At 43.8% G+C, this 18979-nt stretch overlaps 1 protein-coding gene across 1 annotated transcript in view; it reads left to right on the top strand.

The window, feature by feature from the left end:
- The window catches only part of LOC115477798 (tyrosine 3-monooxygenase-like), a 40719-nt gene that overhangs the window by 10017 nt on the left and 11723 nt on the right, over positions 1-18979 (top strand). Inside the window, exons 5-9 of the mRNA XM_030214885.1 lie at positions 1012-1062; positions 3288-3433; positions 7429-7564; positions 12448-12517; positions 15678-15734. Of these exons, the coding sequence (XP_030070745.1) occupies positions 1012-1062; positions 3288-3433; positions 7429-7564; positions 12448-12517; positions 15678-15734 (460 nt within the window). The remainder of the gene's footprint in view (positions 1-1011; positions 1063-3287; positions 3434-7428; positions 7565-12447; positions 12518-15677; positions 15735-18979) is intronic.

Below are 18979 nucleotides of genomic sequence, written 5' to 3' on the forward strand. Positions count from 1 at the left end.
CATTGCCGACACCCACCCCACCCCCATTGCCGACTTTGCCCCCCCCCCCTTGCCGCCGACCCTCTCAACTCCTCCTCCCGCTGCCAACCCGCCGTCGCTTACCTTTGCTGGTGGGGGACCCCAACCCCCGCCAGCTGAGGTTCTCTTCATCCTTGCAAAAGGCTTCCTTCTGTTTCTGATGTCCTGCATGTGTACCCCTGATATTCGAGGGCGATAGTGGAAAGCAAAAAAGCGGTTGACACGGAGAGAGGGCTCGAATATCGGGGGTTCGGCTCCTAAAGAAGCGACAGCGAAACAGGAGCTCGCTGTAGAGCGAACCTACAAAAAAAGCCCATAGAAAACGCCCAGTACAAGATAAGTGCTAATTCCTATATAAAAATATAAAAAATAAAATAAAAATAGGAGTTTAAGCATTTAACAGAGGGAGAAAGACTAGTGAGGATTCCTGCTGGTTACCGCACTGGGAAGCAAAGTGATCCAGCGGCACAGCAGAGCGGTGCTTTTCCATATTAAGGGAAACAGCGCCGGGAATCTGAAGTCCCTTACCTCTAAAATTAACAAGCTGTATGAGGCACAGCAGTTTGCAATTGTGTGGTTAGAATTGATATTCTTTAAGCAAAGTTCAGTACATAAGATTTACAATAGATAAACATCTGCAAAATAGGTTTTAAAAATACTGACTTGGACATTTCGAGAAGAAAAGCGTCCAAATGGTGCTTTGGACATTTTTCTCTTTTGAAAATGAGCCCCCTAGTTACTAATGACCTGGGGTAACAGTAAAATAACCCATCGTAACAGCAGCCCGTGTTGATAACTTTCCCCCTTAATCTAATTAGTATCCTCTTTACTGTTTTGGCTTATTTTTATTTTAGAACTTTACAGGTATTTATTGTATGTTAAATCCAGTACATTTTTTCAGTATTTCATGACTCAGAAGTATGAGCTGAAGACCTTGTATGTAAATAATAGGCTGAGAGTATTTAAAGGAAAAAAAATGTTTCTTTATTATAGGGGTGATCCATTGCCCAGAGTTGAGTATACAGCACAAGAAACTGCCACATGGTGAGCAAAGCTTTACAAATCTTTAATTAGACTACTAAAAATATACCTTGCAATGTATTCTGTGATTCATACTAACCCACATGATTTCCTGTAGATTTTTAGCCTTTTGTGTATTTTTTTTTATTTTATTTTTATATAAATTTGAAATGTAAAATTCAAGTATACAACTTGAAAAGGAAACTACTACTACTACTACTTATCATTTCTATAGCGCCACCAGACGTACGCAGCACTTCACACTTGAACATGAAGAGACAGTCCCTGCTCAAGAGAGCTTACAATCTAATTTGGACAGACAGACAGGACAAATAAGGGATAAGGGTCAGGACAGACAGGTCACATAGGGATAAGGGACTGTTGAAGTGAAGAAGATAAGATAAGGGTTATGAACAAGTGAAAAAGTTAGGAGTTAAAAGCAGCATTAAACAGGTGGGCTTTTAGCCCGGATTTGAAGGCGGCCAGAGATGGAGCTTGACATAGCGGCTCAGGAAGTCTATTCCAGGCATATGGTACGGCAAGAAACATTAGGGCATAAAAAAAATAATTGAAGAAAAAAGGTTACAGTGAAAACTTCAATAAAGATCAGCAACAATTATAAAGTCCGTAAAAGTAGGGAGCAGAGAATCATTCTGGAGATACAAATTTAAGGAAATAGAACTTCAGTCTATAATTAGCGATTACTGATTGAGAAGAGTTACAGCTTGTACTCCTGCAATCAATTGAGAAGGTTCAAAAAATACATATTTGGCATTATTGCATTGCCACACGACTTATATTCCGCCAGTGTTGCTATGCTCATATTAGCCCTCTCCTCATCACTTCACTGGCTTCCTATCCATTTCCGCATACAGTTGAAACTCCTCTTATTGACTTACAAGTGCATTCACTCTGCAGCTCCTCGGTACCTCTCCACTCATCTCTCCCTACACTCCTCCCCGGGAACTCCGTTCACTGGGTAAATCTCTCTTATCTGCACCCTTCTCCTCCACCACTAAGTCCCACCTTTCAAAAAAAAAATTTCATTCAAACATGAAGAATGTTCTTGACCACATTCCCAGTTGGAAGTTCTTGTGTTATCCTCTACTTCTTGGGTTTGCCTTTGGACTTTCATGGAGGATACCTTCCTGTTTCTTTTTGGACTCCAAAATTTATAACCCACCTTTCAAAAAAAATGTTTCATTCAAACATGAAGAATGTTCTTGACCACATTCCCAGTTGGAAGTTCTTGTGTTATCCTCTACTTCTTGGGTTTGCCTTTGGATTTTCATGGAGGAAACCTTCCTGTTTCTTTTTGGACTCGAAAATTTATAACCCACCTTTCAAAAAAAAAATTTTCATTCAAACATGAAGAATGTTCTTGACCACATTCCCAGTTGGAAGTTCTTGTGTTATCCTCTACTTCTTGGGTTTGCCTTTGGACTTTCATGGAGGATACCTTCCTGTTTCTTTTTGGACTCCAAAATTTATAACCCACCTTTCAAAAAAAAATTTCATTCAAGGAAGCTCACAGAATAACACAAATAATAAAATCACATACATAACATAAAAGCAAATGCCCAGAAACTCATATTCCTAATATAGCAACATGACCCAACATGGCGATATTTTACCTAAAGAGGCTACATCAGGGGTCGTATCACTGCTCAAAGGTCACAGAAAGCATAAATTGCAAGATCCACTATCCAATGCAAACAACCTCCAACCATGTTACCAGCTGTTCTTTCATTGCAGAGAGACGCTGTCACTCTGATCACCTAATTTAGGAGGTCTTTCACTATGCCACTGTAGCGTTTTTAGCTCGCAGTTGAAATCAGCTAATGGTAAATGCCTAAATACCCATTATATTCCTACGGACGTCTCGGCATTTACCACCAGCTGATTTCTACCGCGAGCTAAAAACGCTAGCGCGGCTTTGTAAAAGACCCACTTGAATTGCCAAAATGAATCTGCTCAAAATGTAGTTGGAGGTTATTTGTGATGTTCACTCACTCCTGCCCGTTTTTCATGTAATTATTGTTTTGTCTACATAATTTTAAAAACTGTGTATGAACGAACAATCCTCATCCACGTTTGTATTCCAGAGCACTATTTAGTCATATGTGAGCAGGTTATTGAAGATCAGTCAGTCCGTCATTTGCCCGTCAGCATGTGGAGAGTATATGTGATTGTAAAATCATGGGGGAAGAGCACTGGGGCAGTAGATAATGTATCTGTCGTTCATCCAGGAGAGAGGTTTACAGAAAGCTGAGCAGCCTGTATCCCAACCATGCCTGCAAGCAGTACCTGGACGCTTTTCAGCAGCTGGAGAAATATTGTGGATACAGAGAAGACAGCATCCCTCAACTGAAGGATGTATCCCAGTTCCTAAAAGGCATGAGATTTTCTTCTGCTTTTTAACAGCTGTATGTTTTTCTTTGGAATATGTTATAAAGTTCTGCTATAGAGGTCTCCAAAATGTGAAAGGCATCCTTGGACATAGCACTAATATTTACTGTTTTCTAACTTTAGGCAAGGTGACGTGGAGGGGCAAAATCGAATGGGGCCGGCCATCTATATGGGCGGCCATCTCTAAGGCCAGCCCCGTAAAGCGCCATACCCGATCGCATTATCGAAACAACATTTGGGCCGGCCTTAGAGATCGCCGGCATTAGAGATGGCCGCAATTGGTTTTGGCCGATAATGGAAACTAATGGCGGCCATCTCAAATCTGGCCAAATCCAAGCCAATTGGTTGTGGGAGGAGCCAGCATTTATACTGCAGTGATCCCCCTCACATGCCAGGACACCAACCGGGCGCCCTAGGGGGCACTGCAGTGGACTTCACAAATTGCTCCCAGGTGCATAGCTCCCTTACCTTGTGTGCTAAGCCCCCCCCCAACCCCCCCCAAACCCATTACCCACAACTGTACAACACTACCATAGCCCTCAAAGGGTAACGGGGGGCACCTAGATGTGGGTACAGTGGGTTTCGGATGGGTTTTGGAGGGCTCCCATTTACCACCACAAGTGTAACAGGTAGGGGGGGTGGGCTTGGGTCCACCTACCTGAAGTGCACTACAGTACCCACTAAAAACTGCTCCATGGACCTGCATAGTGCTGTGATGGAGCTGGGTATGACATTTTAGGCTAGCATAGAGGCTGGCAAAAAATGTTTACATTTTTTGGGGGGGGTGGTTGGGGGTTGGTGACCACTGGGGGAGTAAGGGGAAGTGATCCCCGATCCTCCGGTGGTCATCTGGTCAGTTGGGGCACTTTTTTGAGGCTTGGTCCTAAAAATAAGTGGACCAAGTAAAGTCAGCCAAATGCTCGTCAGAGCTGGCCTTCTTTTTTCCATTATCGGCTGAAGTCGGCCATCTCTTAACCACGCCTCCGTCCCGCCTTTGGTACCCTGCCAACATACCCCCTTGAACTTTGGCCGGCCCTGCGACGGAAAGCAGTTGAAGCCGTCCAGATTCGGCTGTCGATTTGGCCAGGTTTAGGAGATGCCCGGCCATCTCCCGATTTGTGTCAGAAGATGGTTGGCCTTCTCCTTCGAAAATTAGCAGGATAAAGAACATATATCTTTGCAGTTTTAGGGGTCCTTTTACAAAGGCGTGCTGAAAAATGGCCTGAGGTAGTGTAGGCATGGGTTTTGGGTGCGCAGAACCAGTTTTCAGTGCACCTGTAAAAAAGGCCCTTTTTTTGCCGAAAATGGACGTTCCGCAAAATCAAAATTGCCGCATGTCCATTTTGTGTCTGAGACCTTACCACCAGCCATAGACCTAGCGGTAAAGAATTTGGGCAGTAATGACCTACGTGCATCAGATTCCACTTGGCACGCATCTGCTACACGCGCGTCCAAAAAAATGTTTAGATGAGCGTAGTGGACGCTCGGCAAAAATGAAATTACCGCTAGAGCCATGCGGTAGTTGGGCAGTAACTCCATTTTTGTGCGTGTTTGGTGCATGTAGACACTTATGCAGCTTAGTAAAAGAACACCTTAGACTTAGCAACTGATTTGGTGGCTTTTGAAATGAGAAGCAATGAAGAGGGGGGAAAATACATCTTTTTAATGAAGCTTTAGACTTATTTACATTTTCACACACCTTTTCATTGCAGTTTTGTACCATCTAACCTAGAAATATAGCACAATAAAAATGGTCTGCTTGTTAAGGAAAGGGAAATGGGACTTGATATACTGCCTTTCTGAGGTTTTTGCAACTACATTCAAAGCTGTTTACATATATTCAGGTACTTATTTTGTACCAGGGGCAATGGAGGGTTAAGTGACTTGCCCAGAGTCACAAGGAACTGCAGTAGGAATTGAACTCAGTTCCCCAGGATCAAAGTCTGCTGCACTAACCCCTAGGCTACTCCTCCACTACCAACATTCCATGTAGAATCTCAAATAGTAGCAACCACTAGGCTACTCTTCCACTCCTTGGGATTCCGGAATCTTGCTATTCTTTGAGGTTCTACATGGAATGTTGCTACTCTTTGAGATTGTGCATGGAATCTTGTTAATGGCACTTGATATACCACTTTTCTGAGGTTTTTGCAACTACATTCAAAGCTGTTTACATATATTCAGGTACTTATTTTGTACCAGGGGCAATGGAGGGTTAAGTGACTTGCCCAGAGTCACAAGGAGCTGCAGTGGGAATCAAACTCAGTTCCCCAGGATCAAAGTCCACTGCACTAACCACTAGACTACTCCTCCACTCCACTTGTTATACTACTACAGTCTGTTTAACCTCCAGCTTTACATACAAACTGTTGTCTAAGGACCCTCTATGTTTGTCCAATTATTTCTTCAATTCTACAAGTCTTTTGCCTCTATTATCTCTATTATCAGTGTTTCTGTGCAGATATATTTCTTTATGATATTAGAAATGGGCATTTATTTTTAAGCCAAACTGACAGGAAAAATTTCTGTTTTTTTTCCTGTGTCCTGTGCACTACTAACAGCATTGCTCCCAACATTAAAAATGTTTTATACTTTGATCTGTACTCTCTAGCCCCCCCCCCCCCCCCCACCTTCTCTTCTTTTTCTCTTTTCTGCCTATCTCTTTTCTTCACTTAATTTTCAGCCTAGATATGGATAGCTACTTCTTACATGCAGTGGCGTTCCTGGCCTGGATGGCACCCGGGGCGGAGCGCCGATGCGCCCCCCCCCCTTGGGTGCAGCGCCCCCCCCCCCCCCCCCCCCCCCGCTAGACGACACCTCCCACCCTCCGGTGAAATGACCCCCCCCCCGGGTGCACGCCACTGGGGGGGTGCCGTGGCGTGCGCCTGCTCCTCCGAGTTCGCTAAACTTCATTTGTTCGCTGCAGCTCCCTCTGCCCCGGAACAGGAACCTGTTCCGGGGCAGAGGGAGCTGCAGCAAATGAACGAAGTTTAGCGAACTCGGAGGAGCAGGCGCGCGCCGCGGCACCCCCCAGCGGCGTGCACCCGGGGCGGACCGCCCCCCCCCCCCCCTTGGTATGCCACTGCTTACATGTGAACTCCGGTATTGCCATACTTTGTAAAATGTTACTTGTTGTTATGTTGTGAGCTCTTGATTGTATCTGTATCAAAATCAATAAAAGAAATTAAACCTAATAAATAAATAAAATGTAAAATTATATAAACAACATAGAAACATAAAAAAATGAAAATTTTTTGTCTGCACTTCCCAACTGTCTATCTTTACATCCTAATACTATAGTTTCCATACTCTAGAACTTCCTCACTCACTGCAAATACTTCAAATGTTTTTTCTTTTAAAACAAGTAAAAATGTTACAAGGATTCAGGAGTCCTTTTACTGAGGTGCGCTGAAAAATGGCCTGCGGTAGTGCAGGCACGGGTTTTGGGTGCGCGCAGAATCATTTTTCAAGGCACCTGTAAAAAAAGACCGTTTTAAAAATTTTTGCCAAAAATGGACGTACGGCAAAATGAAAATTGCCGCGCGTCTATTTTGGTTCTGAGACCTTACCGCCAGCCATTGACCTAGCGGTAAAGTTTCACATGGTAACCGGGAAGTAATGACCTATGAGCGCCATATGCCACTTGGCACGCATCCGATACGCGTAGCAGAAAATAAAAATTATTTTTCGGCTGCGTGGCAAAAATGTAATTACTGCAAGAGCCACATGGTAGCCGTGCAGTAACTCCATTTTGGCGCGTGTTGGGCAAGCGTAGATGCTTACATGGCTTAGTTAAAGGGCCCCTCAGTTGTCAATCTGAAATGATCTGGCTAACTGGGAAATCCATTTCTGTTCTGTTGTGAACAGCTATATACTGGGAAGGACACTAGAAAGAAAGCATTTGTTCCCTAGTTTAAAAACCCAAACTTAACAGCATCAGACCTTAGAAGACTTACCAAGCTCTTCCTTTCTGATTTGCAGAAAGAACTGGATTTCAACTGAGACCAGCTGCTGGATTACTAACAGCACGGGATTTTCTCGCCAGTCTGGCATTTCGGGTCTTTCAGAGCACACAGTATATAAGGCATCACTCTTCCCCCATGCATTCTCCAGAACCGTAAGCATGATCTTTCTTCTCATTCAGCTACAGGAGCTTAGAAAGATTGTTAAAGTACAAAAGAGAGAAAATGATCACAATATAAGCACCAGGTGCATAGCTGGACCACTCTCCCCCCCTCCCCCACAACCCCATATACCTGAGCTGGTGGGGGTACCCAAGTGTTGCCAGCAGAAACCCACCTCCATCTGAATGCTGGCAGTTAGCGGTACTTTTCCTTGGGCTGCTGAAGTGCCGGCCACTCCCCCAGCACATGCAGTGGACCAGAAAACACTATGCACAGAGGAAGTGCCTCAAATTTGAGGGTGCCATACCCAAAACGAGAGGTGCAGGCTACACCACTGAAAAGCACCACAGAGCTATGCTTTTTGGACCATGCAAAAGTACAAGACTAGGGGACACTGGAGGAAGTTACATGGAAATTCTTTTAAAACAAATAGGAGGAAATATTTTTTCACTCAATGAACAGTTAAGCTCTGGAACTCTTTGCCGGAGGATGTGGTAACAGCAGTTAGTGTATCTGGATTTAAAAAAGGTTTAGACAAATTCCTGGAGGAAAAGTCCATAGTCTGCTATTGAGACAGACATGGGAAGCAACTGCTTGCCCTGGGATTTGTAGTATGGAGTGTTGCCATGATTTGGGTTTCTGCCAGGTACTTGTGACCTGGTTTGGCCGCTGTTTGGAAAACAGGATACTTGGCTAGATGGACCATTGGTCTGACCCAGTATGGCTACTCTTATGTACTTATGTTATGTTCATGGCTACAAAATAAGCATGTTGAGGTAAATTTATTAATTTATTTATTTATTACATTTGTATCCCACATTTTCCCACTGAGTTGCAGGCTCAATGTGGCTTACATAATACTGAGAAGGCATGTGCCAGGTCCGGTAAAAGAAACAAATACAAGGTACATGTGTTTCAGATACAGAGGGGGTCGAGAAGAGGGAAGGTTATGTGGTGTCCATTACGAGCTTTGATTTTGCTTTGTTGCAGAGTGTGGGTATTTATGTTGGGTCGGTGGCATATGCCTTTTTGAACAAGTAGGTTTTTAGTGATTTCCTGAAGTTTAGATGGTCGTATGTTGTTTTCACAGCTTTTGGCAGTGCGTTCCATAGTTGTGTGCTTATATAGGAGAGGCTGGATGCATAGGTTGCTTTGTATTTAAGTCATTTGCAGTTTGGATAGTGGAGGTTTAGGTATATTCGAGATGATCTAGTTGTGTTTCTGGATGGGAGGTCTATAAGGCCTGTCATGTTTCCTGGGACTTGGCCATAGATGATTTTGTGGACCAGGGTACAGATTTTGAAAGTAATATGTTCTTTGATTGGAAGCCAGTGCAGTTTTTCTCAGAGGGGTTTGGCACTGTCGAACCGTGATTTGCCAAATATAAGCCTGGCTGCTGTGTTTTGAGCTGTCTGGAGTTTCTTAGAGAGTTGTTATTTGCATCCAGCATAGATTGCGTTGCAGTAGTCTGCGTGACTTAGTACCATTGATTGTATTAGGTTGCGGAATATTTCCCTCGGGAGAAAGGTTTTACACGTTTAAGTTTCCACATTGAATGGAACATTTTTTTTGTTGTGGAGTTCACTTGGTTCTTGAATGTGAGGTTGCGGTCAATTGTGATGCCGAGTATTTTCAGGCTGTCTGAAATGGGGAGGGTGTGTTCTGGGGTGATTAAGGTTGTGGGTTTGTACATGTTATGTTGAGATGAGAGGATGAGACAATGTGTTTTTTCAGTATTCAGTTTCAGTTGGAAGGAGTTTGCCCATGAATCCATGGTATTCAGACCGAGCTTGATTTCATTGTTGATTTCTGTTAGATCACGTCTGAAGGGAATGTAAATTGTGACATCGTCTGCGTAGATGAACGGGTTGAGGCCTTGCTTTGCTAAAGACTTGGCCAGTGGAATCATCATTATGTTGAAGAGTGTTGGTGATAGTGGTGATCCTTGAGGTACTCCACAGGCTGCTTTCTATGGTGGTGATATGTTAGAGTTTGCTTTGACTTGGTAAGTTCTAGTGGTTAGAAAACCTTTGATCAATTTAAGTATTTGTCCACCAATTCCGAAGTAGTCTAAAAGTCTTAGTAGTATATTGTGGTTTACCATGTCGAATGTGCTCGATATGTCAAATTGTAGGAAAAGTATACTTTTACCTGTAGCTATTTCTTGCTTGAAATTGGCCAGGAGAGTGACTAGTTCAGTTTCGGTACTATGGAGGGGGCGGAATCCCGATTGTGACTCGTGTAATATTGAGAATTTGTCCAAGTAGTCGGTAATCTGTTTGGGCACCATGCTCTCCATTAGTTTAATTACTAGTGGTATGGATGCGACTCGGTGGTTGCCTTTTTCTTGGTGTCTTTAGGGATTGGGGTGAGTAGGATGTTGCTGTATTCCTCAGGGAAATGACCTTGTTGGAGTATGTATGTTATGTTATGTTACACCGGGACTTCTATTCTGCCATTACCTCTGCAGTTCAAGGTCAGATCACAACAAAATAAGCTAGATCAAAAATCTGGGAATTACAATATTGGTAATAAGTGATGAGTAATTAGTGCTAACCCAAACACAGCCAAGGAATTCTTATTAATTACAATCTGAAGATGCAGGAACAATTTTTCAAAATAAAAAAAATATCAATTTTGTTCTGAAAGTTAAATAGCACCAACAGGTTCTCAATGATATTAGTAAGGAATTCCATTGTTTAATAGATCTTATCTTAGTTGTGTCAGGAAAACGTAATAAGAATTGCTTTTGCTCGTTATACTTGGACACATCATTCTGCAAGAGTACGGCCATATTTCTCATATAGGATGGAACCTCACCAAATAGACTCTTAAAAACTGTAACACTCAATTTAAAATAGATATGAGCTATGATTGGCAACCAATGTAGGGTCAGGAAAAAGTTTCTAACTAAAGCATATTTTGACAGATCATAAATCAGTCTAACAACTGTATTCTGTATTAAACTGCAAACAGTTCAGTAATGTCTTACAGCAGCAGGTTAATACGAGGTTGCAGTAATCCAATTGAGATAACAAACGAGATTGGACCAGGATCCTGAATGAGACCCAGTTAAAACAAACTTTCTAACAGATATTAATTTCTGGAGAACATAAAAAGATTTCTTCATTATGGAAGATACATAATGTTGAATGGGTATCAAGTTATCTAAGTCCACACCTAAAATTTGCGAACTTAATCCAAAGAAAATGAATTAACCCTGATAGTAAAATTTTGTAATATCTAACATCTTTAGTCTCTCCTATCCAAAGAAATGTGGTTTTTTTTTCTATATTGAGTTTTAGATGATGGGTTAGAATCCATAATTCTAACTGTTCCATGCAGAGTTTCATTTGAGATAAAGTTCTTTCCGAGGTTGATAGACATGGAGGGGCATAATCGAACGTGAACACCCATCTCCATGGGCGTCTATCTCCGAGAACGGGTACATGAAGGGACGGGACAGACCGTATTTTTGAAAAAAATGGGTGTCCATCTTTTTTTTCGATAATACGGTTTGTGCCGGGCAAATGCATCGGATTTGTACGGATTTGAGCTGGGCAGTTTCGTTTTTCAGCAATAATGGAAACCGAAGGTGCCCAGTTCAAAACGAACAAATCCAAGGCATTGGGTTGTGGGAGGGGCCAGGATTTGTAGTGCACTTGTCCCCCTCACATGCCAGGACACCAACCGAGCACCCTAGGGGGCACTTCTAAAAAGTAAAAAAAAAAAAAGTTAAATACCTCCCAAGTCCATAGCTCCCTTCCCTTGGGTGCTGAGCCCCCCAAATCCCCCCCAAAACCCACTGCCCACAACTCTACACCATTACCATAGCACTTATGGCTGAAGGGGGCACCTAGATGTGGGTACAGTGGGTTTTGGGGGTGGTTTGGAGCGCTCCCATTTACCACCACAAGTGTAACAGGTAGGGGGGGATGGGCCTGGGTCCACCTGGGTGAAGTCCACTGCACCCATTAACAACTGCTCCAGGGACCTGCATACTGCTGTGATGGAGCTGGGTATGGCATTTGAGGCTGGCATACAGGTTGGAAAAAAAGTTGTTAAAGTTGTTTTTTTTTTTTGGGTGGGAAGGGGTTAGTGACCACTGGGGGAGTCAGGGGTGGTGATCCCCAATTCCCTCCGGTAGTCATCTGGTCATTTAGGGCACTTTTTTGGGACTTGTTCGTGAAAAAAAATGGTCCAAAAAAAGTGACCCAAATTCGTGGTAAAAACGCCTTTTTTTCAATTATCGGCCGAAGGCGCCCATCTCTCCTTGGCCGATAAACATGCCCCAGTCCCACCTTCACCACGCCTCTGACATGCCCCTGTCAACTTTGTTCGTTCCCGCAACGGAGTGCAGTTGAAGACGCCCAAAATCGGCTTTCAATTATACCGATTTGGGTGCCTTTGCGAGATGGGCGCCCATCTCCCGATTTGGGTCGAAATATGGGCGTCCATCACTTTCAAAAATAAGGCATGGTAGGAATGCAGTAGGATCATCAGCATATATGAAGTGTGTGAATTTTCTTGGTCTCAGTCAGTTCTTTCTGGTACAGAGGGGACCAAAACTAGAAGATGATTTACAAAAAAGTTCTACTGTGATAACATTACCTCCTTTTCCCACTAATCACGTTTTTCTGATATCCTCTGGTTCTCCCTAATTCTTGAATGTCCACACAGAAGGATCAAACCAGCACACATACAAACCACACCAAAGAAATGTGTCGGCCAACAGGAAGAGAATATGGAGACAATTTTAACTGATGAGCCGACACGACCTGTGTATTGGTGGCATGCCTATGTCAGGGAACCAAAACATTGCAAATAAACATCTAAAGTAATCATAGACCTTTTCATAGATATGTTTTTTTTTCAGTGACTGTTGTCATGAGTTGTTGGGACATTTCCCGATGCTGGCAGATAAGGAATTTGCACAGTTCTCACAGGTACGTATTTACAGTTTAGCTTCTACACTTTTGAAGTCACTTTTTACTTTGGCAACCTAATAATATAAGTTCTGCGATAACAAAGAATTGTGGTTATGAGTTAGCAGTGGTTCAATGTGAAGCAGCAGAGCAACAAAACGCACTATAGCATCAGGTTGTTTGATCACGCAAGAGGAAAAACATGGTTGAGTCACCCTTCAACATATCGCTCATTCAGAAAGCTGCACCATTGCTTTCAGTGAAACCTAGGGGTCCTTTTACTAAGGTGTGCTGAAAAATGGCCTGCGGTAGTGTAGGCGCATGTTTTGGGCGCGCGGAGAATCATTTTTTTCTGCGCACCTGTAAAAAATGCCTTTTTAAAATTTTTGCCGAAAATGGACGTGCGGCAAAATCAAAATTGGTGCGCATCCATTTTGGGTCTGAGATCTTACCGCCAGCCATTTTTTTTTTCCAGCAGCTGAGAGATGCGACCAGAGACTTACCCTGTGCATTGAGCTGATGTCCTCATCTTGATTGAGGAACGCACCCTGCTGGTTTTTTACGTTTCAATCTCATGTCCTGCTTGGACTATTAGCCCCTGACGCAGCCCTTGTGGGCGAAACACAGTCTGTGTCGGGCGAATCTCTGAAAATAAAGTTTTGAACCATATCACTGATTGATCTGCTTTGTTTGTCTCCACGTTGGATTTTGCGGATCGCTGGCCATCTTGTTTCTTATTACTACGCACACTAAATGCCATTTGGCACGCGTCCGATACATGTACCTGAAAATATTGTTTTTCAGACGCACGTTATCGGTTGCACACCAAAAATGAAATTACTACAAGAGCCACGCGGTAGCTGGGCGGTAACTTCGTTTTGGCACGCGATGGGCACACGTAGATGCTTACGTGGCTTAGTAAAAGAGCCCCCTAGAGCACAGTTTAACCCAGTATTGTTGTTTTAATGCTGATTTTTAAGCTGTACTTCTGATACACTTGGGTGGCTCAGTACAAATAGAGAGGGCAAAACAGCATACAACTAAAGCATACAATCAAAAAAAGCAACACTGGGCCTTCAAGACTGGGACAACAGGAGTACTTTATTAACACGTGACCCGACACGGGCCGTGTTTCGGCATCCAATGACGCCTGCCTCAGGGTCCAGAATTTGATTCTGCAATGTATAAATTATGTAGGTCAAATGCCTCAACACATTAAAGTGTTATTGTTCAAGATATTCGCTGTGTACAGGAGGAGGCTTCTGCTAGAGTCCGTTTTTTCGTGTTGCAGCGAATATCTTGAACACAGTGGCGTACCAAGGGGGGCGGTGGGGCGGTCCGCCCCGGGTGCACGCCGCTGGGGGGGGGGTGCCGTGCGCCTTTCGGCTCTTCATTTTCATGCTCCCTTTGCCCCGGAACAGGTTACTTCCTGTTCCGGGGCAGAGGGAGCATGAAAACGAAGAGCCGGCAGGCGCGCGGCACCCCCCCCCCCCCCCAGCGGCCTGCACCCTGGGGTGGGGGGTTCTTTCGCCGGGGGATCTTTCACCGGGGGGGGGGCATCGCGCTGTTCCGGGGTGGTGCTGCACCCGGGGGGTGGGGCGCATCGGCGATCCGCCCCGGGTGTCAGCCCCCCTAGGAACACCACTACTTGAACAATAACACTTTAATGCGTTGAGGCATTTGACCTACATAATTTATACATTGCAGAATCAAATTCTGACCCCTGAGGCAGGCGTCATTGGACGCCGAAACACGGCCCGTGTCGGGTCACCTGTTAATAAAGTACTCCTGTTGTCCTAGTCTTGAAGGCCCAGTGTTGCTTTTTTTGTTTGTATACTTTGGTGGCTCTAAATACAGCTGGTTGGATATTTAAAAGCACGTATGAGGTTAGCAGTGGATTTATCTGCATGAATACTTTTTTTTTAATTCATGGCAATTGACTGGATAATTTTAGACATATAGGGGTCCTTTTACTAAGGTATGCTAACAGCATGTGCTAATGATTAGCACGTGCTAAGTGATAAGGCGCTCGTAGGACTATAATGGGCGCCTTATCATTTTGCTCTAAATTCATTAGTGCACAGTAGTAAAAGGACCTCTTAAATTGTTATAGGGCCAAAATTATTCATCCAATAAGGGGACAGGATTCCAGGAGTGGTACCACTTAGATGACTATCATTTAAGCAGCTATATTCAGTCACTGAAGGAATAAAATTTTTAATTGGATTTAAACAGTCATTTATATCTCACATACACTGTAAAGGGCATTAACATTTATGTGTGTGTTACACATATAAATGTTTTGAATACTAGCATTTGCATATATGCATGTACCTGTGTGCATACATGATACATTTCCACCTAAGCATTATTCTTTAGCCCATGGATTCTATATATGGTGCCCAAATTTGTGTCCCCAAATTACTCAGTTAAAATGCGCGTGCAACTTGGACGCATGTACCTTTTAATTGAGTAACGAGCTGAGAACTAGCAAGAACTGGGCGCTAACAATCAATTATTGCAATTAGGGGCCCTTTTACTAAGTCCACCATGGGCTTGCCATTCCAAGCAGGAACTACCACCAGGCTATCGCAGCAGCCCTGCAGTAGTTACCACCCCCAGCATGTGCCATTTCTGGAGGTAATTGGGCAGTGTCCTTACCACCACCTCAATGGGTGACTGTAAGTGCTCTCCTTTGAAATAGCCGCGCGGTAATTGGTTCACTTACCACCAGGGGCGTAGCCAGACTTCAGCGGGAGGGGGGGTCCAGAACCCGAGGTGAGGGGGCACTTTTTAGCCCTCCCTCTGGCGCCGCTGATCCCCCTACCACCATTTTGACCTCCCTGCCGCCACTACCACCTTTGACCCCCCCCCCCCCAGCGCCAACCCTTTCGACCTCCTCTTCTCGCCACAGCCAACCCTCCCCCACCGTCGGATACCTTTTCTGGCGGGGGTCCTCAACCCCCGCCAGCCGAAGTCCTCCGGCGCGGCCGCATTGCTGTCTGCAAGGGCAGGCTTCTGTTTCTGCGAGTCTGACGTCTTGGTATTTACCCAGATTGTATATTTTTGCCTGTGGTTTTTTTTCTTATAAATAGTGTATTTGTTTTGATTCTTTATTTTGGAATTGTACAAAATTATAAATACAAATCAGAAAAGACAGTCTTGATTTTCCTTACTGTAGGAAATTGGACTCGCTTCGCTTGGAGCCTCGGATGCTGATATTGAGAAGCTGGCCACAGTAAGTATAGAATACACATTACCATCAGTGAACAGAGCAAACAGCTACTTTACCTGGATGGTTCTAGATCAGTTTCCACCAGAAAGTTCCCACCCACCATTTCCCATCTAGGACAATTCCCACCACATCAGAGAAGACAATTCCCACCTAAAAACTACAAAACACACTAGCACAAGTAATCTCTCTTCCTTTCCTCTTCCAGATTCAGTACCCTATCACCCCCCCCCCCCCCAAAAAAAAAACATTACCTTTTACGCATCCCTTTCCTTTTCTAGAGATGCAGTTCATGAGGGGGGGGCAATGCCCCCACACCCCCCAAACTAGGTTTCAACCTAATTCAGCCCCTCAAAATGACACACTGATTACAATTTATGACAAACTACTGCTCTACCTATGAAAAGTTAGTCTGTTATTATTTGTCCTCTGTGTACATCCGTATTGCTGCTCTAACCTCCTTGTTCCAGGCGACGTACGCTGCGCCTGTTCTCAATCTAACATCCTTGTTCCATATGCTGACAGCGTCTGAAACCCGACACACCACTAGGGCTTATGGGACCCGTTACAAGAAAGAAGCTACAATCGGTTTAAAAAAAAAAAAGGCTAGGGAGGATGGGAAATGACCGGAATTGTCCTAGGTGGGAATTGTCTCGGGGGAATTGGCGGGTGGGAATTGTCCGGTGGGAACTGTCTGGATGGGAACTCACCAGATACCACCTGGATATGCTAGTTTAGCTGCTTATAGTTTTATATACCAATCAGTATGCATACCTAGTGGACAGATAAACTAACGAAAGCACATTTCTTTAAAAGTCTAATATTTGCCTCCTCTAGACATTTGCTTGGCTCAATAGGCAAAAGGATTCTGTATGGTACTAAGATCTGTAAAAGGTTTTGATGAATTTGGCCAACTTTATTTCTTTATAGCATTTATATCCCACAATTTCCCACCCACGGGCAGGCTCAATGTGGCTTACAACAGTCTGCAAAAACATACATCAAGTCAGCAAACAAACAATCAATTTCTTAAAAGTGTAAGGGAGAAAGGGTAAACGCAAAGATGGGAAAAAGAGAACGAGTAGTGGTGATCAATATGACGCCTTGACAGAGACAGTTCAAAAGTAAGAGATGCTAGGCAGGATTTGAGCGTAAGCTTTTCCAAATAAAAAGGTCTTGAGGCGTTTTTTGAAAGTTGGGTGATCAGGAGTAAGTTTCACCAATTTAGGTAGACCATTCCACAAATGAGCGCTAATATAAGAGAAGGTGGAAGCGTAGGCGGTCTTGTACTTGAGGCCACTATACACTGGGTAACGGAGATTTAGGTATGAACGAGCTGATCTGTGAGAGTTCACTGTTTGTGACCGATACAAATAATATGATTTAACTAGAGGGTTCTGTACTTCCAGAAAAAGAAAGATTGCATTGTGAACTCTCATGACCATCCGAATTCAATAATATCGGCAGCCGAGATGATTTTTGTGCTCGCTGTCATTTATGTGCAACCACACATTCCAATAAAGATCAACAGCCTCGATTTTGGGATTAAATTGGCCATAGTTTAATTGCAAGCAAGTTTTGATTAGGAAGGATATTCCAGATAAGATCCCCATAATCTATAGTTTAATTGTACCAAACTTCTCCCTGCACAGTCACTTTTCATCTGCTTTTAGAAAGTCTCTGACCCTGACCCCCACCTCAGAGTTCAGAGCAGAAGATGAACCTTTTTTTGCCAAAACATCCAAATCGCTATGTACGAAACCCATTTTTTAGTGCATTTTTCCATGCAGTTCATCTGTAGTGAATCCAAATCACAAGGGGGCATGTTGAATCATGTCGAGGGTGTGTTGGGGGTGGGATTTGGATGTTCCCAGAACTTGGGCATTTTCTGCCATAATGGAACAAAGTAAAAACGTCCAGGGCTAAAAGTTAGACGTTTGGTCTAGACATGGTTCAATCACGACAAAGTCACAAAAAAGTGCCTTAAATAACCAGATGACCACTGGAGGGATTAAGGCATGACCCCCTCCCACCACCCAACGATGTGAAAGACACAGTACAAACCAGCCTCTGTGACAGCTTCAGACATTATAGCCAGTCCTATTAGAGCAGCAAGTAGGTTCCTGGAATAGCCTAGAGTACAGTAGAGAAGGAGACACAGGTCCATATGCCACTCAGTTACATTTGTGGTGTAAAGTGTGATCCCTTCAAAACCTACTGTACTTACATATAGATAACACCTGCAAACATAAGAGTTATTGTTGAGGTGTACAGTTGGGTACAGTAGGTTTTGGGTGGGTTTTGGAGGGCTCCCCATACAATGGAGCTGCGGCGTGTTAGGTTTTGTCTCACCAGAGAGTTCTTCCGCACACTCGTTCACTGGCTAGTTCTGTCTCACCTGGACTACTGCAGTGGGATTTATGCAGGCTGCCAGGAGCATCTACTGAGGAAATTCCAGACTGCCCAGAATACTGCTGCGAGACTCATCTTGGGCAGATCGCGCATGGTTCCTGCACAGCCCCTATGTTTCAATCTATACTGGCTACACGGGCATGCGATGAAACTACAGTGTAGTAAATTTAAAACAAATCGGAGAAAATGTTTCTTTACCCAACATATAATTAAACTCTGGAATTCGTTGCCGGAGAAAGTGGTGAAGGCGGTTAGCTTAGCAGAGTTTAAAAAGGGATTGGACGGTTTCCTAAAGGACAAGTCCATAAACCACTACTAAATGGACTTGGGAAAAATCCACAATTCCAGGAATAACATGTATAGAATGTTTGTACGTTTGGGAAGCTTGCCAGGTGCCCTTGGCCTGGATTGGCCACTGTCGTGGACAGGTTGCTGGGCTCGATGGACCCTTGGTCTTTTCCCAGTATGGCATTACTTATGTACTTATGTACACTGGCTACCTGTGAGAGAACGAATCGCATTCAAGATCTGCACTTTGACACATAAAATAATCTATGGATTAGCTCCGGAATACATGATTCCTCTAATAGATCTCCCACCTAGAAATGCCATCACAACAGCACGCACCTTTTTACAACTACATTACCCATCTTGCAGGGGTTTTAAATACAAGCTTCTTTTTGCCTCTACTTTCCACTACTCCAGCCCGAAGACTTGGAATGCTCTTCCCCTGTACCTAAAATCGCAAGCTGACCACCATCTTTTCAAAAAGCTGCTGAAAACGTACCTTTTGAAAAAGTGTATTCCATCAGTAATTCTGCTGTTTAGCCATCCTAATT

This window comes from Microcaecilia unicolor, chromosome 9 (assembly GCF_901765095.1).
Source record: "Microcaecilia unicolor chromosome 9, aMicUni1.1, whole genome shotgun sequence".
NCBI lineage: Eukaryota > Metazoa > Chordata > Amphibia > Gymnophiona > Siphonopidae > Microcaecilia > Microcaecilia unicolor.